General features: G+C 35.8%; 1 protein-coding gene across 1 annotated transcript; it reads left to right on the top strand.

Annotated features, from left to right (window-relative positions):
* The first annotated feature begins 8,730 nt into the window (after nucleotides 1–8,730).
* Nucleotides 8,731–10,599, top strand: LOC131667014 (uncharacterized). The gene has a single exon (XM_058940168.1). The coding sequence runs from the start codon at nucleotides 8,731–8,733 to the stop codon at nucleotides 10,597–10,599; it is 1,869 nt and encodes a 622-aa protein (XP_058796151.1).
* Nucleotides 10,600–14,863: the final 4,264 nt, after the last annotated feature.

Raw genomic sequence — 14,863 nt, 5'->3', positions numbered from 1 at the left:
GCGGACAAGGTTTAAGAAAAAAAAACTTTGAAATAGTTTTGCCTAACGCGCTCTGTCAAATTTAGATATAAAAAAATATGCTCTATTGCTGAAAATGAAATGTTTTCGTGGTATTTTTATGTGTAACGATTTACCATACGACGAACCTCACTATCAAGAATCAGCTGTTATCAATTTAGATGACAAAAAATGGACCAGGTACGTACTGGGTGGCATATAAAAAGAAAGGTGATGAAGTTATATACTTTGATAGTTTTGGCGATCTTCAACCTTCTATAGATTTATTACTCTATCTCAAAATCAAAAGAGTTAAATATAACTATGTAAGATATCAAGGACATCTTTGCCTAAAATTTCTTTCGAATAAGCCCTGTCTGGCGCGCTTTCTCACCCGCTTCTTCGCTGTCGCCATGGCGAGTGTGATAACACCAAGAATCATTATCGATGCCCGTAACGCTTTATTTCAGGACCAATACCTATTGCTGGCATTATTAGTGGGAGCCAATTGTGAGCAAGAGGCAGCGTCGAGAAGAAAGAGAGAGAAGATACATCGTCTAGAATGAGAGAACGAGCGCGAGCGACCTGCAGTGATCCGTTCGCGAGAGCGAAGCCGCTGGCGTTGCTTGAGCCGGCATGCGTGCGGTGGAGAGAGAGAGTGGAATTCGAGCTCAGCATTCGGCCATAGGATATTGATGGTCGAGAGCGTGCGTGCTAGAGAGAAGAGTTATTGAGTTCAGAATCGCCAATTGGAAGCAGCAAGGTTATAAAACGAGGACGACGCTGGGGATAGAACGGCGAGGAAAATTATCGTACAGGGCACAGAGGCTTTGAGCCAAGCTGACATTAATCGGCCAGCAATTACAGTATCAGTCCAGCCAGCAGCCTTCTTTAGGTCAGATCGTCTCTCTCTCTCTCTCTCTCCTTTTATTAGCGAGTATATGACGCAATGGCGGAGTACTCGCGATCATCTGCGAGCACGGCGATTGCGATGAAATCTATCCTTCGTCACCTCTCAAAGCTGTTCTTGCACCGTGCTCCCGTGCGTTCTTCCGCACGAGCGAAGGCACGCGGCCACAGAGAACCACACGTACATTCGCGTCTTCTCTATTTTTGTACAAATTAAAGAAATGAATACAATCAAAGATGATTAAGTCATTATTATGTACACACATCATTCCCGTTCTCTCGAGCTAACACACAGCCCGCCAACTTCATGACGAGGCCCATCGTCACAATTTACAGTGGAGCGAATGAGCCTCCCGCACCATCCCCTTAAAAATAATTAGTAACACGGCGCTTGGGCACTGGCCTAGAGCATGGCTAGTGGGAAGAATCTAATACGATGCTTTCCCGTATGCGTTGATAAATCAAAGTGTTACAAACTGTGATGGAGAACACACTAACATTGAGTCTGTCAGGAAATTCATCAGTTCTTGAAACATGTTATTTTTCATCAATAGAGCTGACGTCTAATAAAAACTGTGCTAGGCTTAGTGGAGCAATTAATATTTAATTCAATACCAAATATTGAGGTAGGCAATAATAAATTTTACGTTGGTAAACACAAAATCGTTTTACCGACAGGTAGCTATGAGATAGAAGATATTGAGAGTTTTCTACAAGAAACGCTAACGCTTAATGAAATATCAATTAGTTTAAAACCAAAAAATAATCTCTACGTAGTGTTATTCAGTGTATACTGTACCCAAAGTGAACGCTATAAGCGTAGAGTGTAATATTAGTACAGGTTCTTAGTGTCACATGGATATAAAATCATTGACATACCTTCACATATAATTTATTTGCCCAGTATCCGTGAGAAGTATTGATCATTTAGAAATACGTATTGTTGATCAAGATGGAAACCTAGTTAACTTTCAAGATGAAGTCATTACAGTACACGTCCACATCAAAGCAATATCGTGATGGGAATCGTATTCAACAACAAAATTGAACGAGGATATATGTATAGACCGAAATGTCAGTCAGTGATCAGTCGACCACAAGCTACCACAGCGCTAACATGTCAGAACATTCAGTTTCTGAAAAGTCTAGGACTAAAGGTAATATGAAATACATCTTCTGGCGGAAAGTATCGTGCATATTAATGTGCTGCTTCCATCAAAATCGACGAAATTCTAAATATTTATTCAGGTGTCGCTTTCGATCAATTGATAGCTCTTTACGAAGGTCATACGCATCAACCTTATTCATTATCAAATTTCAATAATGATGGTGTTCGTATCTCAATTTAACATCAAGATTTATCCATACTTTCATCTCGCAGTATAATTCATATTTGTGGCAGATTAACTCAAGAAAAAGGAAATATAGCAGTTAAAGCTAAGTTAGTTAATAATGCTATGGGACATCTATTCGAGGAGATACTATACGAGGTGAACCCTATTGAAATAGGTAAAGTAAAAAATGTTAACTTGACAAATCTTATGAAGAACTAGTTATCACTCAATCCAAGTCAAAATTTAATTGCCGAAAATGCTGGTTGGACAAAGAAGTACAATAATGCAATAACAATTGAATATATTGGAAACCATCCGATAAAATGTTCATAATACTTTAAATAAATGTGATACAAAAATAATTTGTACATTTTATCATTTTTTTAACCAAACTAAAACTAAACCAAAACCAAAAACCAAACCAAAACCGTACCAAACCAAAACCTAATCAAAATAAACCAAATAAATACAACCTTGAACAATCCAAATACTGAATTGTAAAAACCAAATTAATGTAATTAAATATATTTTTTACTTTAATTGCAAACTATTGTGTCATTGAGTTACGTAATCGAATACACATTTTATTTGCTTTTGTAAGTGATACATTATATAGTAGGTCAACGAAAAAATACAGACACAGAGGCAGAGACTGCTCGACAGAATAGGAGAATCCGAGAAACAGAATATCAACGTCGTAAACGACAAAATGCACGCCAGTTAATCATTGACGATAATCGTATTTCACAAGAAAATATTGATATAGTTGAAAAAGATTACTTAGGACTAATGAATATTTTATGCGAACATTGCCAAGCTCAACATTTCAAAAATAAAAAAGTTTCAAACAAGAAATTTTCTTTCAATAATTGCTGTGGTCATGGATCAATAAAATTGGATAAATTTCCAGATTTTCCACATGATCTTTTAAATCTATTCAATGGAGAACACAATAAATCATCCAATTTTTTCGAACGTTTACATAATTATAACAGTTCATTATCTTTCGCTTCATTCAATGCTAATTTAGTTCATTTTAACACGCGTCGACCCAGTCAATACTGTTTTAAAATTCAAGGACAAATATATTATCAAATGAACACAGCTTTACATCCAAGCGATGATGAAAATCTATCATATGGACAACTTTTTTTTATAGATCAAAGCGAAGCTTTAGATTACACAGGCCGACAGAATTTGACAAAAATATTTTACCAAGAACCCAGTATAGTTTTCCGAAGGTTTTTTGCGCGCTGAATCCGAATCAGAATTACTCTGGTGGCTCCGGTTTTCGAGATATCCTAACCTTAAAGTGCAAAAAACGCAATTTTTGCCTATATTTGAGGTTATGTAGCAAAGAAAAGAAATTTTTTTTCAAAAAACTGTATACATCAAATTAAAGTATGAGTTTTCTTCTTTCAAATGCCGTTGAGTATGCTCGGATATCTTTTTTTTTCACGAAGTTACACAAATTTGAAAAATTCAAATTTTATGAATTTAAAAAGCACCACACCATTCAGCCCAAGCTATCTAACAAGTAACCATATTAAAGAGCCACTCACCAATTTAAACCAAACTTGGAAATATGACAAAACACTAAAAAATATTGTGAGCATCGTGCTTCTATTTACAAAATGCTCTCTTACGGGTAGAAACTACCCCTGCCAACCCCTAAACAGGCTCACCCACATAACCCTGGGTAGAGCAAGTTTAATTAACTGCTTTTTGATAAAAAAACTCATTTTCTAATCACAGGTATGCGTACTAATATGATCTAGATAGGCCTCACCCCCAAATACCTCCTCAACCCTTTAAAACCAGCCCTCCTAACCCCTAAGCAGGCACACCCACATGACGCTGGGTAGAGCAAGTTAGCCAAGTGCTTTTTAATGAAAAAATTTAATTTTTCAATCAAAAATGGGCGCACACATCTTTACCTAGATATGCCTCATATCCTACTTTTATTTTCGACCCTTAAACCCACCTTTACCTTCTCCTAAGCAGGCTGACCCACGTAAACTTGGGTAGAGCATGTTTAATTAAGTACTTTTTGATAAACAAAGTAAATTTTTAACCACAAATCGGCTTACTAATTACATTCTTGATATGTCTAATCATTATACGTACACCATTACAACCCTTAAACTACCTCTTTAAACGCCCAAGCAAGGTACCCTACCACTGTTCACCTGTATCATGGTGAAAAGGAGATCAGTTGTGCTACCGCGCAGCCTCTTTCATCCGACCAATCACGTTCTCATCCAAATCGCCGCCATATTAATTTCTTAAACTAAGCCTGTACATCCTAAAATCTAATACTCTAAGCCAACTTTCTTAAATATTCACCATCTCAAATCCACTCACCCCGAAATTCATACACACAAAGAATCGATCAGTGACTTGTTTTTTCTTTTAGGGCCGGGTGTGTAAGCGTGAGTTTCGTTGGCTCGAGATGTGTAGGTTTGAAGTGGTGAGTTTTGCTTGTGTGAGAAAGTTGAGGATCTGTGAATTTAGATGAGGTGTATTAGTTTGTGGATTTTATGATGTTTTGGACTTGGATGTGTACGTGCATATGTGTATGGGCAGCCTCTTGCTACGTGAGTTTAGGAGTATGTGTGGACTAAATACGATACTGTTTTGTAAGAATTTTTATTTGAACTTTTAAAAATTAAAAATGGTTTATTACCGCTCTCAGCCGAACCCAGAGTCACGAAACGTGGACGTGGCGGTATTGACTCCTTTCGTTTTTTTTTTGTTTTTTTTTCATTTTTTATATTTTTTTTTTTTTTTTGAGAATTTTAATTTTTTTTTGTAATTTTTTATTTTCTTTTTGTTTTATATATGCTTATTTTTTCTTATGGAAGCGTTCACGTGACCAATCAAACGCTCGTTTAAGAGACTTGCGTCTATGATTAGGCGAGTTGTCGTTTCTTTTAAGAGACCAGGCATAATCTGCCATCATTCGCACAGTTAATTTACCTTGATAACGTCGCTCTTGTTGTTTAGTGTCTTGATGAAAGCGTTCACCCATCTCTTCACTGAATGCCCCTACATTTTCAGGAAAGTTGTCCAAGTGAGAAAATAAAAAATGCAATTTCATGCTCATTAAACAGCCTAATTTTTGAAAATCCTTTAACATTTTTGTGACTATAGTTGAGTATTGAGGATCTCGATAGTTTCCCAAAAAGTTTTCTATAACTTTTTTGAAACTTAACCAAGCATTTTCAAATCCAAGATGGCGAACGCCAGATAGCGAATTCAAAATGGTGGAGGATATTTTTTTGAAATCAATATTTCGCTCGAAAAATAGTAACTTGAAGGGTTTCCAAAACCCCCGAGAATGAGTTTTTTTTACCGAAAAGCAGTTGATTAATCTTGCTCTACCCAGGGTCATGTGGGTGTGCCTACTTAGGGGTTGGTAGGGGTGGTTTTAAAGGGTTCAGCAGGTATTTGGGGATGAGGCTTATCTAGGTCGAGATTAGTACGCATACCTGTGATTGGAAAATGAGTTTTTTTTATCAAAAAGCAGTTAATTAAACTTGCTCTACCCAGGGTTATATGGGTGAGCCTGTTTAGGGGTTGGCAGGGGTGGTTTCTACCCGTAAGAGAGCATTTTGTAAATAGAAGCACGATGCTCACAATATTTTTTAGTGTTTTGTGATATTTCCAAGTTTGGTTTAAATTGGTGAGTGGCTCTTTAATATGGTTACTTGTTAGATAGCTTGGGCTGAATGGTGTGGTGCTTTTTAAATTCATAAAATTTGAAATTTTCATATTTGTGTAACTTCGTGAAAAAAAAAGATATCCGAGCATACTCAACGGCATTTGAAAGAAGAAAACTCATACTTTAATTTGATGTACGAGGTGTGTTCAAAAAATAACGAGAATTTTCGTTTTATGAAAAAAATATTTATTTATTCATCTACATTAATGTTGTCGCCTTCAAAGTAGTCCCCTTCGAATACAATACACTTATGCCAACGCTTTTTCCAATCCTCGAAACACTTTTGAAACTCGATCTTTGTAATAGCTTTTAGCTCTTTCAGCGATTCGCTTTTAATGTCATCTATGCTTTTAAAACGACGGCCTTTTAATGTTCTCTTTATTTTTGGAAATAGAAAAAAGTCACATGGAGCCATATCTGGCGAATATGGAGGCTGAGGCATCGTTACAGTTTCGTTTTTGGCCAAAAATTCACGAACAAGCAATAAAGTGTGAGCAGGCGCATTATCGTGGTGCAAAAGCCATGAATTGTTTTGCCACAAATCCGGGCGTTTTTTTCGGATTGCTTCACGCAAACGACGTTGAACTTGTAGGTAGTACTGCTTATTGATTGTTTGACCTTGTGGCAAGAATTCATAATGCACTATGCCATTAAAATCGAAGAACACAGTAAGCATAACCTTCACATTCGACCGTACTTGTCGAGCCTTTTTCGGTCTTGGCGATCCAGAATGCCTCCACTGGGACGATTGAGCATTAGTTTCGACATCATATCCGTAAACCCATGTTTCGTTACCTGTTATAACACGTTTTAGTAGTTCTGCATCGTCATTGACTTCATTTAGCTACTCCTGAGCAACTTCCATTCGCCGCTGTTTTTGTTCGAAATTCAACAATTTTGGAACGAATTTTGCTGCCACACGTATGAAACCCAAAACATTCGAAAAAATTTGATAGCATGAGCCAACTGATATGCCAACATCATCAGCACCTTCTCTGATTGTGATTCGGCGATCGTTCATAACCATTTCTTTCACTTTTTTCACGTTTTCATCGGTTGTTGATGTGCTTGGGCGTCCGGGTCGTTCGTCATCTTCAACGTTTTCGTGGCCATCTTGGAAACGCCTATACCACTCATAAATCCTTGCTTTACTCATAGCAGACTCACTATATGCCTTTGTTAACATTTGACAAACTTTACTACACTTTATTTCATTTTTTACGCAAAATTTAATACAAATTCTTTGATCCATTTTTTTTCACAAACGAAAATCGCCGAGCTCGAAAAACACGTCTAACGTTAGCGGCTGCCACTTAAAAAGTAAGCAATGAATATTGCTGAAAATTTTATCGTACTTCAGGGGCATATGTACCAACATAATAAAAAAAAATTTTATACAAGCGGACTCTCCAAACCCGCGAAATTTAAAAATTCTCGTTACTTTTTGAACACACCTCGTATACAGTTTTTTGAAAAAAAATTTCTTTTCTTTGCTACATAACCTCAAATATAGGCAAAAATCGCGTTTTTTGCACTTTAAAGTTAGGATATCTCGAAAACCGGAGCCACCAGAGTAATTCTGACCTCGGATTCGGATTCAGCGCGCAAAAAACCTTCGGAAAACTATACTCGGGTTCTTGCTAAAATTTTTTGTCGGCCTGTGTTATCGAATCCAACAAAATCCTCTAATAGATTATAAATTAATGGGAATCTTAGACGGTATTATTCGTGATAATAACATTTATGCTAAATCCTATGAAATGATGAAAGATGAAATACGCATACAACAAATAGTATCAGACATGAGAAACGAATCATCATCATCAGAACTGCATTTACTATTTTCATTAAAATCTGGACAAGATATGCGTAGATATAATTTTCAACGAGTAAATGAAGTTGCTGCAATATTTTCAACAACTGCTGATGGAGAAATTCCTGAATCATACATTACTGTAAGGAATAAAAATACAAAAAAATTACAAACTGTAAGTTCCTTAGATTCTAATGTTGAAGCTTGGATTTATCCTTTATTCTACCCATATGGACCACACTGTTGGCATCATAACATGCATCGCGTTGATAATAATTGCAAAATCACGCGCTTAGATTACACTAGACATAGGTTAGCTATTAGGGGCGATGAATTTAATCCTATTATAAAAGGGCGTAAACTATTTCAACAATGGGTAGTAGATAGTTATGTAAAAATTGAAAGAGATAGAATTGATTATTGTAAGAATCATCAAAAAAAAATACGGGCTGATACGTACAAAGGTTTACATGATCACATGAGGATTTGTGCAAATGATGTTCATGGTCAAGTAGGCAAGACTATTATTCTTCCTTCATCATTCAATGGATTACCTCGGCATATGCAACAATGTTATCAAGACGCTATGGCTATAGTAAATGAGACAGGAAAACCAGATATTTTTCTCACAATGACATGTAACCCTAATTGGCCAGAAATAACAGAAAATTTGTTTCCAGGACAACAAACTGCCGATAGACCAGATTTAGTAGCAAGAGTTTTTGATTTAAAAAAAGATCGTTTACTAGATTGTTGTAATTAAACAAAGTTTATTCGGAAAAGTTGTATCTTACGTTTATGTAATTGAATTCCAGAAACGAGGATTGCCGCATATGCATTTACTAATTACATTAGAGCAAGGGTACAAAATTACTACGCCTGATATAGTTAATAAATTTATATCAGCTGAAATACCAATAAATTACAGCGATTCCCGTTTATACGATATAGTCATGAGAAATATGATTCATGGTCTATGTGGCGATTGGTGCATGAAAGAGAAAAAGTGCTCAAAACATTTTCCAAAAGAATTTTATCAAAATACTACTAAGGATGAAAATGGTTATCCACATTATCAAAGAAGAGACACCGGTACTTATGAATGTTGTAATGGACATACAGTAGATAATAGGTGGGTAGTTCCATATTGTGCTAAATTACTTCTAATTTTTGATTGTCATATTAACGTGGAAATTGTTTCAAGTATTACATCTGTTATATATTTATATAAATATGTCTATAAAGGACACGATGCTGCTACAGTTGTGATTGAACAAACGGAAAACGGTACCACTATTGATCACGATGAATGTCATAATTTCATTGAAACACGTTATGTTGGTCCAGTGGAAGCATGTTACAGAATTTTCAGTAAAAAATTGCAAGATAAGAGTCACGTCGTTACAAGATTATCGGTACATTTACCTAATGAACAAGCAGTAATTATTGCACAGGATGAAAATGAAACGTCTTTATTAGCAACTTTAAATAATTCGAGCAGTATGTTACTTGATTATTTTAAGTTGAATGCAACTAACGAGACAGCAAGGCAATATTACTATACTGAAATTCCTAAACATTTTACCTACAAAAAAATTAAAGTCGATGGTCAAATGGTTTCTTCATGGGCAACTCGAAAAAAACATCTCAATTGTATAGGCCGAATGTATTCAATAAGTCCAACTCAAATTGAATTATTTCATTTGAGATTATTATTACTTCATGTCAAAGGGGCTACGAGTTACGATGACTTAAAAAGAATAGATAATGTATTACATCATTCTTTCACAGCAGCATGTCTAGCATTAGGAATTATAGAAGATGACGATGAATGGAACAAAGCTATGAGGGAAGCTAGCCTTTGGATGATGCCTAGACGCCTCAGACATTTATTTGTTGTTATACTGATTCATTGTCAACCAAATTATCCAGAGAAATTATGGGAATCCTTTAAAGACTCTATGTCTGAAGATTTTTCGCGTAATAACGAATCTAATATCAGTTATCAAATGGCTTATTCTGACATAAATAATATGTTAATTAAAGAAGGAAAAAGTTTAGCTGACTTTCCGACAATGGATCAAAGTATTATGACATGCATAGTTGATATTACGAATAACTTTGACAGAACACAACTATTACGAATTGGAAATGAACAATATGAAAAATTGAATGTAGAACAAAAAGAAATAGTCAATAACATTATTGAAGCATCACGTTCTCATAATTATACTAGCTTAACTTGCTTCTACATTGATGGACCAGGAGGATCTGGCAAAACTTTCGTTTACACTACCATATATAATCTTATGTCAGAGAATATCAAATGCTCCACAATGGCATACGCCGGCATTGCTGCAACATTGCTGCCTAATGGAAAAACGGTACATAAGACATTCGGCTTACCAGTTCCGATGTTTAATGATTCCTCTTCAAATATTAAAATACAATCAACGGAAGGTATGCTTTTAAAAAATACTAAAGTATTTATTTGGGATGAAGCACCAATGGCGCCAAGATACGCTTTAGAAATAGCGAACAGAACCTTAAAACATATCATGAACAATGATCTACCATTCGGTGGGAAAATAATGGTTTTAGGGGGTGATTTTAGACAATTACTTCCTATTAAAGTTAATGGGACGCGTAACGAAATATTAAATATGTCTATAAAAAATTCTCGGTTGTGGTCATTTTTTTCTATATATAAGTTGAATACTAACATGAGAGTTTTACCACATGAAATTGAATTTGCCAAATATTTATTGCATGTTGGTGATGGAACATTAAATGAACAAGATGATAATTTACAACTTCCATAACACTGTATACTACCTGCAAATGAATGCATCGTTCAACACATTTTTGGTGAATCGATAAAAGACAAAAAATTTGATGATATTAGTAATTGTGCTATCCTATCTGCTAGAAATATTGATGTGGATGATATGAATAATAAAATTACTGATTTATTAGATAAAATGACTGAACATATATACACGAGCATAGACAGTATAGACAATTGTGACAATGGTGAAATGGGAGATGTTCTTTTACCTGAGTACCTTAATTCATTAAACCCACCTAACTTTCCTCCTCATAAATTACGTTTGAGAAAATTTTGTATAGTTATGTTAATCAGGAATATTAATCTCAGTGAAGGATTGTGTACTGGAACACGGTTGCAAATAATTGATTTTTCTAATCATTTATTAAAATGTAAAATATTGACGGGAGATAAACGGAATAATATAGTTTTTATTAATCGGATTACATGGTATTGTGAAAATCTATATCCCTTCACTTTTAAAAGGCGCCAATTTCCAATAAGATTGGCTTTTGCTATGACGATAAATAAAGCACAAGGACAAACTTTAGACAAAATTGGTATCGATCTTCGAAGAGATGTTTTTAATCACGGTCAACGTTATGTAGCAATGCCTTGAGTAAGATCATGGAATTCATTGAAAATATATCTAGGAAATCAAAGGCAAACTGCAGTTGTTAAAAATTATGTTTATACAGAATTATATCATTGAGATTGATTCAATTCATTCGAAAATTTTATGTTTATGTTTTATTCTCATATATATATATATATATATATATATATATATATAAACGATACATTTCAAAAATAAACGATATATACTTTAACTTGAATTCTTTATTTAATCTACAATTAAATCACATGTGACGTACACTTGTGCGCGCGAAGCGCGCTGTGATGTCCCAGTAAATAATAAATAATATAAAAAGTACTTATCGTATTTAAGAGGACGATTAGCAGCCGACACAACTTTCTTGGGCTAGTATTCATATTCTGTAAATCAGTCAATAAAAATTATTATATATATATATATTGTGACGGTAAACGTCAAATTATCGCTGACTATTTAGCTTAATTGCTGCCTGTGAGGGCAGCACCTGCCGGGGGGACAAAATCGGTAACGAAGGAATTCGGCACGCGAGCAGACGGAACGCGCGCGACCGAATTTGAACCAGTGAAGCCTAGACCATTGTCGTGTCCGCCCGCTTTCGCTACCGCATCTGCCGATTCACGTGCCCTTATCAACTATACGCCAGCTCAGCAATAACCGAGAGTGCCAGATAGCCGTGACAGCTGCCTCCAAGGAATCATCCAGCCGCCAGCTTAAGGCCAAGCAGTGTGTGTGTGAGTGAGGTTTCGCCATCGAGGGCGAAACCAATCCGTGCGCGCATTCGCGACCCGCGAGCAAGACAAAAACGATATAAAAACTGTTCCGTGCTGTGCGAGTTATCGCTGTTTTTCTCCGATCGCCTGCAAACATAAGGTAAGCTGGCCAGCTTAATTTCGCGATCGCGATCATATGAATAATAATTTGATTCTAACATTCGATGCGTGCATGTAACGGCTCTAATAACAAAGAGCAGCGAGAGTACCGGCAAAGCGTGTTGTCGACGAGCGAGCGTTCATGTAAACAAACGCGCGGGCCGACCTTTTGTGAATTTTGAGGAATAATAAAGGATACCATTCATATTACCAACAAGTGTTTTTCGATCCGCTTTTACCTCATAGCTCATACTCATTTTAGTATAGGTTATTAACAATTATTGGTTGACTGACGCATACTTTCTCGTGCTCTCCCGGATATGTAGTGAGCATTGACAATTGCGCGCGTCCTTTTAATGTAATCGCGCGAATATAATAATTAAACGGTTATATATATATATATATATATATATATATATATATATATATATATATAACCGTTTAATTATTATATTCGCGCGATTACATTAAAAGGACGCGCGCAATTGTCAATATATATATATATATATATATATATATATATATATATATATATATATATATATATATATATATATATTCTTTTAAATTATTTTTAATTTTTAAAATGTTTACTTACGGATTCCAAGAACTGACAGGTATTTACAATGTTCTCTATTTTTCACTAGTTACAATTTTTTTACACAAGTCAAAATTTAAAAATTAATTACTGACACTTATTTACTGAATTTTTATATTTATTAAATTAACTATAATTGAACAAAATGATCTTGTCAGAATTCAAAGCTAAGTAAGACAAACAGCGAAAAAGAAAAATCGATCAACACAACGTCTAAATTTTCTCCCTCCCTAGGAAAATTTTGCTTATCTCAAAATATAACTACACCCAGTTAGTAAATCAATTTTCTCGGCTACTGTATAGGGTTCCGGATACAAGTACGGTCTTGAATTTGTGTAGGTAAACTCCTGTTAGTTGTTTATGTGGATCAACGGTAGTCGATTCAATTAATCCATCCGTTCGCGATTCTATTACTCGCGTGATAGTTCGAACGATTAAGAGAGAGAGAGAGAGAGAGGGCGCGCGAGAGTTTGAAATAGGCAGTTAAGCCTCAGCTGCTTTTGCGATTATACCGCCTAAATTTTTGCACTGTGTTTCGTCGTTAAAAGTTTCCTGGGACTACTTTGATACGTGCGTGCGTGAGTTGCAAGGAAGCAGCAATAGCAGCATTTTGGTAGCAGCAGCAATAGATTCGAGAGCAAGGCAGCCAGCTGATTGATCCGAGGAGCAGATTTCATCGCTTCAACAATTCCGGCTGATCACCGTAATTGCACCGCAGGGTAGGTACATCTCCTTTTGTTGTTGCGTGACAAAATACGTTCGAAAGTATTTTGTCAATCGCGATCTTGAATTTTTTTGTATTCGCGCCGAGTGTTAGTTTTCGCGGCAATTTTTGAATTATCTCTCTCTCTCTCTCTCTCTCTCTCTCACCGAATATTAATAATTAATTGTAAATCCTATTCGCGTGCGTTAGTCTTTCGGTCCATAAAAGACTGTAGTTTTTATTGATTAAAATTAGTTAATTTTATTCGCCGATTACGTCATTTCATTTCCTATTAGCTTAAGCGATTTATAAAGGCTTAGGTTTTAATCCGATTTCATCTAGGGGATTAAGCGGATTAGGCATAAAGCCACTCACACCTAAGATACATCGAGTGTCACAAGTCAAGTGATTTAAGGTGAGTTCAACTTAGTTGGAAAGAAGACACCGAAACGAAATCATCTGACGTAAAGGCGAATATACGTATAATTATACGTGCTTAACGAAGCGGCGGTTAGCTCTGCATCGTGGGAGTTTGTGCTTAAATAAATTTCCCATTTTTATTAGATAACCTCCCCCGTTACGGTGGAAGTATGAAAAAGTCCTTCTTTCTACGCCAAAGCATTCTCACAAATCTTATCATGTATTTATTTCTCGTAAACAACAAGACCAATGCATCGGTCTCAGATCGGCCTCTCTGAAATATGTCGACAATACATATCTTAATACATATTATATTTGTCTGCAGGGTTAATGGCATAAAGCTTCATCTAAGAAAAATGATGCTGTATAAGACCAAGGGTAATAGCCAATATATTGAAGGATAATATTGTCTGAATTTATATAAAGTATGAAAAAGGGAAATAGAATAATGAAATAATATTTTATTATCATTTATTTTTAAGGTAAATGAATTGTTAAAATAACTTATTTTATACATATTGTAGCACTAATAAGAAAAATTAGGTCCTAAACTACAAATAGCCGACATCGTCAAAATGTTCCGGCAATTCAACATTCATTCAGAGGACTTCGACTGGTTGCACATCCTGTGGTGAGACATCCCAGACCAGGCCATCAGACATTACCGCCTCACCACCGTCACTTACGGTACTGCTTGACCCTTGTTCCAAGCCATCAGAACACTACAGTAACTATGTGTAGACGAGCGGAAACGATTTCCAGAAGAATCTTTTATTTTTTGGCAAAATACCAGCAAATGTTGTTATTTCGCATTCGGGCAATACTCGCAACGAAACCTCTGACGTCAGAAACAAACTCAACCCCCCACATGCTAGCCTTAAGGGGAGCCATAGTTTGGGTAGCCCTCACCATCGATAGAAGAGAGGATCGCGGAGAAGGGTATAGAGATTAATCCAATAAAGGTACAATTTCGATTTGAATCTGTCTGGATGATTAGCAATTGTCAGTCAGGCCACTTCATTTGGAACTTCATCAGAATAAAGGATTTAATTT

Source organism: Phymastichus coffea, unplaced genomic scaffold, assembly GCF_024137745.1.
Source record: "Phymastichus coffea isolate CEN01 unplaced genomic scaffold, Cenicafe_Pcof_1.1 PCOF00004, whole genome shotgun sequence".
In the NCBI taxonomy this organism is placed as follows: Eukaryota; Metazoa; Arthropoda; class Insecta; order Hymenoptera; family Eulophidae; genus Phymastichus; species Phymastichus coffea.
Note: the sequence above shows the minus strand (reverse complement) of the source record. Positions and strands in the feature narration are given on the sequence as shown.

Bases quoted from the DNA above. Each gene is read 5' to 3' on its own strand.
- LOC131667014 (XM_058940168.1), top strand. From the start codon at position 8,731: ATGAGAAATATGATTCATGGTCTATGTGGCGATTGGTGCATGAAAGAG.